The 5,645-nt window shown below is 36.2% G+C and overlaps 1 protein-coding gene across 2 annotated transcripts; it reads right to left on the bottom strand.

The window, feature by feature from the left end:
- LOC11438919 (putative pentatricopeptide repeat-containing protein At1g64310) lies at positions 1-5,360 on the bottom strand. Of its 2 annotated transcripts, none has more exons than XM_003601158.4 (2): positions 3,473-5,360; positions 1-691 (listed from the first exon to the last, which is right to left on the bottom strand). In XM_003601158.4, the coding sequence occupies exon 1, from the start codon at positions 5,208-5,210 to the stop codon at positions 3,549-3,551; it is 1,662 nt and encodes a 553-aa protein (XP_003601206.1). In that variant the 5' UTR covers positions 5,211-5,360; the 3' UTR covers positions 1-691; positions 3,473-3,548. The 2 variants fall into 2 exon arrangements, with proteins under 2 accessions (XP_003601206.1, XP_039687415.1); XM_039831481.1 differs by lacking the exon at positions 1-691 and adding an exon at positions 739-2,863.
- Between the last annotated feature and the right edge of the window lie 285 nt (positions 5,361-5,645).

Raw genomic sequence — 5,645 nt, 5'->3', positions numbered from 1 at the left:
TTCAGAAAGTACCGACAATCAATTTTTGAAGTTTTACTGCCTCAAGTACTTTTGGTCAGCATTTAATTATACTCTATAGTGGTCAGCAAAGTTTAATATATTTAAAACCTTGAACCTTAACCAACAATGCATTGGTTCAAGTGGTACGGGACTTGGACCCCTTAAGCCAGTGGTCACAGGTTTGATCCCTGACTCTTGTATAGCCCACAAGTTCCTCGACAAAGATTAGTCACCGTTAAACGGTGGTGGAAACTTTGTACCAATAACAATAACATGGTAACCAAAAAGAAAAACCTTGAGCCTCATTAATGGTGTACCTTCTCAATTACATTGGGACAATCAGAAAGAAGTTAAAGAATCTGTACGATACTAGAAGACATGTTTCCCAAGTACTTAGGATTTGTTGTCTCTTGATATGGGTAATTTGTTATATTTCACAATTCAAACAAAGCTGCTCCAAAACAAAACTCCCATGAGAATCCAAATAGCTAGATTCCACACTAGCATCGTACCAATAATGCAGCTCATGGATAAGTTCTCTCATTTTCATATTCCATTCCAAATAGCATAAACAAATGTTCAGCTGTAAATGATGGCTTCATTGAAGGTGCAACGAATTCGAGACGAAATTTCTACATCCACCGTTACTTCGAACCCTCAAATTTCGGGTCTCTTTCAAGCTCCTCTGGGACTAAACCAATACAGCAAATACAAAAGACATTAAAGTTTGGCAAGCTATCTCAAAGAGTGTAATTATGTAATAAACTCACAATAAATTAAATATATGAACCAAATTCAACGAAAATGTGCAAGATTGAAGAGCTACGTTAATATCTAGAGAGACGAAATGATTACATAATATTGTTTTCTGCGTTAGTTATATATACTTATTGATGAAATGATCCATGTGAAAGTTTATTAGGGAAATTTCATTGAAGTTAATCAACACTTTCAATCCCAAACATTAGTTTTCTTCCCTCTCTCTATTGGGGTGGGGGTATATGTTACAGAGATTAGAACTGTGGTGTCTAGGTCTTTTGGTGGTCCAGATCTTTAGCTTGTTATTGAATAATCTCACATCGACAAGGAATGAGATAAATCAAAGATATATAAGAGATGTGATCCATATACTCGATGCCTATTGTTGCTCGATCCATATACTCGATGCCTTAAGATTTTGGGTGGAAATGCAGTGTTCAGGTCTTTTGCCTATTGTTGCTCTCAGTTGTTCCCCAGACTTCAACAAGAATCCCCTCTTCTGCCCCTGCCCCCAATTTAAGGCAAGCCTCTATCCATCTAACAACCGAACAATTTTAATTGACATTTTCCATCTATCTAATCTAACTGCTCTAAGCCTGAAACTGCAGTGTTTTTTTAATGACAATTAGTTGTTACAAATATTAACGAAGGGATTGAACCCACAACCACTAATCACTCCAACCCTAATAATTTTCCTCTGAACCACCAAATCGCTCTATCATTCTGCCTCTTCTATTGGCTTCCTTTTATTCCTGTCTACTAGCGTGCAAATTCAAACTACTATAGACTGTACAATTCAATAACATAAAATTCATTTTTAAGCATCAATTAAAATTTGTGAATCACTGAAGACTAAAAGACATTCAACCCAAGAGCAAAGAAAGAACAATATGATTTAGCAAGAAAGAAATTGAAACATATTCCCAAATGAATCATAAACGTATAATAAATGATCGAATTGAAGTCTAAAACATGCATATGCAATTAAAAATAGAAAATTAGTCTCCTAAAAAGCCAAATGTAACATTGTAGACAAGACATGACTTTGAGAAAGGTAAAAAAGATTAAGATATCAATCCATTATATTGAAGGAAACAACCAGGGGTCACTGCCATGTACCATCTATGAATATATCATATTTATTAAACAGATTACAGAGCTCTGAAGCCTTGCAACAAAGGAGCTAAATTTGTATAAATCCTAACACAACTTATCAATAGACAATAGGTATTCGTTCAGCAGCATGTATGAGGCCAGTAGATTAGACGTGACAGTTCCTCCATATAAGCACAAAACAAATAATTTTTTTTTTGCCTGAATTACAGATATTTAACTTATTCACAACTATATGAGAAAAGCGGAACCCAAAAAAATAGTTGCTCATAAAAGCCAACATAGTATTCAAATACATCATCAATGATGTCAATTAAAATAGACGGCATCTTGAGGGAAATGATAGAAGATCACTATCATTTGAGGGACACTACAAACAAACAGCCCTAGGTGATTGGAACATAAATACTATCTCTTTGAGAAAATGTAAAATATGGACAAGTATATTGGGATTTCATGATTGAACAGCTAATCTATTTTACGTACATGATTACAAAATTCACAAGTCAAACCGATGAGGAAATAAAACAGTTTAAGCATTCAGGTTTGATTTTGTATTGAAAACATCATATTCAAAATAGTTATTAGAAATAGTGAGTATAGGTTCCAAAGCATGTACCATATTATGCAAAATTTAAACATCCCTCTCGTCCCTCTTTTTTGTTTGTGGCATTCCCCAACTTTGTAATGGAACAAAATCTGTGGACCCTAAACTTTTATATCAAAAGAGTGGCTTTATTAATTACAAATTTCATATAAGTCCAGAGTGCCATTTGGACTTTGGAACATAAATTATTAATCTGAGGATTGTGCACTTACAAGTTATCTATGATGCAGAAATTTCCCCTATTTTCAATCTATGAATGAATTGAAGTCATCAGCAAGAACCTGGTACATGGTTTCTGTTTCCTGATCTATTTATTGGAGTTTCCAATTGGTTCAGCAAAAAAAATCACTTAAAGTTGCACCAAAAGGAGCCGGTGTTCAAATTCTGTGAAAATGAAATTATTTCTGAATAGCATGAGAAAATACTTAGGCACGGCCTGAGTTTAGCCGTGAAAGCGAAAATGTAGTTGAATTTATTTTCAGGTAGTTTTATACTAATTCACAAAGAGGCATAATTTGTAAAAGGAAAGAATATACATTCATGAGCCATCTGTGTGATATAAATAAAGGACTGTATTTAAGCTGGATAATATTCATACGATATAACGTTAAAGACTTTGAAGAAATGCTGAGACGATGAAACAAATAAGATAAGTAATTATTACACTATTTAATAAATACAACTCAAGCATTTTTTTAGACTGCCTAATGTATTGGCCTATACAGTATAGGTTACATTTTACTCTGTTATGAGCTCCTTTCTTACAGATAATTCAATCAATTTGGTCTAATAAACAAAAATCCAAGATATTATTTTGAATGTATTTTCTATCAGACATGGTCTTAAGGTGACATTCTCCCCAATAATGTAATTTTACATATAAGAGCTCAATACTCTCTGGTGCAAGACATTCTCCAGACTAATTGTGCAAGTTCCATAAGTCAAAAGATGTAGAGGAAGAAAAGAAATTAAAAAAAATTCATATTATAATACCTTTCTGAGATGCTTCATCATATCTGGCGGCAGTTACGGCCTATCAATTTTGTTGCACGCATCTACATTTTTAGAATTAATAATAACTGCCTTCGATCCAGCTAACTCCACGCATTTTCTTCTGACCTCCGACCATTTTGTCCCTCAACTTCTTCACATCATCCCACCTCCCATCGCCAGCATATATATTCGAAAGCATAACCCTGTAAACATTGTCAGCGGGATTACTTTTGAAAATCTGCTGAGCTACGGTTTCTGCCAACTCAGAATTCCCATAAGAATCACAGCATGATAATAAAGCTCCCAGGATGGCCTTGTCTACTGGTTTGGGTAAGGACTGAGTGAGATTGTAGGCCTCTTCTAACTCTCCAACACCGCCAAGAAGCTTCACCATGTAAACATAGTGCTCAGGTCTAGCTTTGATGTTGAATTCATCTTTCATTCTCCAGAATAACTCCCGGCCATCTTTGACCAGGCCAGCATGACAACAAGCAGAAAGGAGAGCAGAGAATGTTCCTTCATCAGGTACCAATCCTTTCTGCAGCATCTCATCAAACATCGTGAAAGCCTGAGAAGCACATCCATGCAAGCCATAAGCTAAAATCATTGAATTATAAGAAATTATATTCCGTTCTAACATTATCCTGAACACACAAGTCCCCAAGTGCAGGAAACCACACTTTGAATACATGTCTATGAGAGCGGAGGAGACCTTGACATCTGATTCCAATCCATGCCGAAGAACATAACCATGTATCTCACATCCTGGTAGTACATTCGCCATCTGAGTTATAGAAGCCAACACAGTGGCAATCAAAACAGAATCCAGTTTCTTGCTCTTCATGTTTAATTTCCTGAAAAAGAGCAATGCTTTCTGATACTCCCCACACTGAGAATATCCAGATATTAGAGCAGACCATGTAACCAAATCAGGATTGAATATACCGCAAAAGACTCTATATGCTGAATCTATGCACTTACATCTCGAGTACATACTCACAAGTAAACTACCTACATGACAATCAGAATCAAGACCACTCTTTTGACTCAAACCATGTAATTCTTGTCCAATGCTCAGCAAGCTAGAATCTGCAATACCTCCAAGCAACCCAGCCAATGTAAACCCATCAGGCTTCTTCCCAGCAAGTCTCATTGAGCTAAACATCTGAATCCCTATCTCCCACATTCCAGAACCCCCATAAGCAGAAATCAACGAGTTCCACAAAACTAAATCCGGTTCAACAATCCCGTCAAACACTCTACGCGCTTCATGAACCACGCCAAGTTTTGAATAAGCACTCACAAGTGCACTGCAACAAATAGGGTCAAGTCCCAACCCAACAGACACAGCACTTCCATGAACAACTCTTAGCATACCAAAATCAAAGCTATCAGCGCACGCACGTATAGCACAAGCATATGTATAATTATCAGGCCTTATATCATCCACAAGCATGGTTCTAAATAAAGAAATTGCGTTGCTGAATCTTCGAGCCTTGGCAAAAGCTCGAATCATGGAATTCCAAAGGAAAACACTTCGGGTGGAAGTTTTGTCGAACACGTGGTGTGCATAGTTAATGTGATTGTTAAATGCATAAAGTCTAATGATTTGAGTAGCATAAAAAGGGTCTTTTGAGAGATGGGTTTTCAAAAGACAAGCATGTAACTGCTTCACACGTAATAGGGACTTACAAACGTTGGTGAGTTCAGAATGGAGCCAGTGAAACTGAGTCAGCATTAATTATTATGGTAACAACGTAAACTCTGTGTGTGATTTATGTGATAGTGAAAACAACAACATGAACAATCACAATATAGGTTTGGATGGAATGGAGGGAAGGGGGAGGGAGAAATGTTAAAATATTGTGTTTTGTTCTAGCAAGGTAAAAAATATGAGATTTTATAATAAAGAAAAGATAGATTTAAAATAGAGTAAATAGTCAATTACCTCCCTGAAATTGTAACTTTTATCAAAAACCCCCCTGAATTTTGCAAAATGTCAAAAACCCCCCTGAAATTGTCAAGTTTCTGTCAATTACCCCCCTCCGTTAATTTTCTTCATCCAACATGCTGATGTGGCCGTTAACTGCCACGTGGCACTGACACATGGTCAGAAAAGTCATGCCACGTCATAGGGGGTAATTGACTATATATTTTTTTTTTTTTTGAAAAA

Source organism: Medicago truncatula, chromosome 3, assembly GCF_003473485.1.
Source record: "Medicago truncatula cultivar Jemalong A17 chromosome 3, MtrunA17r5.0-ANR, whole genome shotgun sequence".
Taxonomy (NCBI): Eukaryota; Viridiplantae; Streptophyta; class Magnoliopsida; order Fabales; family Fabaceae; genus Medicago; species Medicago truncatula.
This window is presented reverse-complemented; position numbering and strand designations above follow the sequence as displayed.

Coding starts and splice junctions, on each gene's coding strand:
- LOC11438919 (XM_003601158.4), bottom strand. CDS start 5,210: ATGCTGACTCAGTTTCACTGGCTCCATTCTGAACTCACCAACGTTTGT.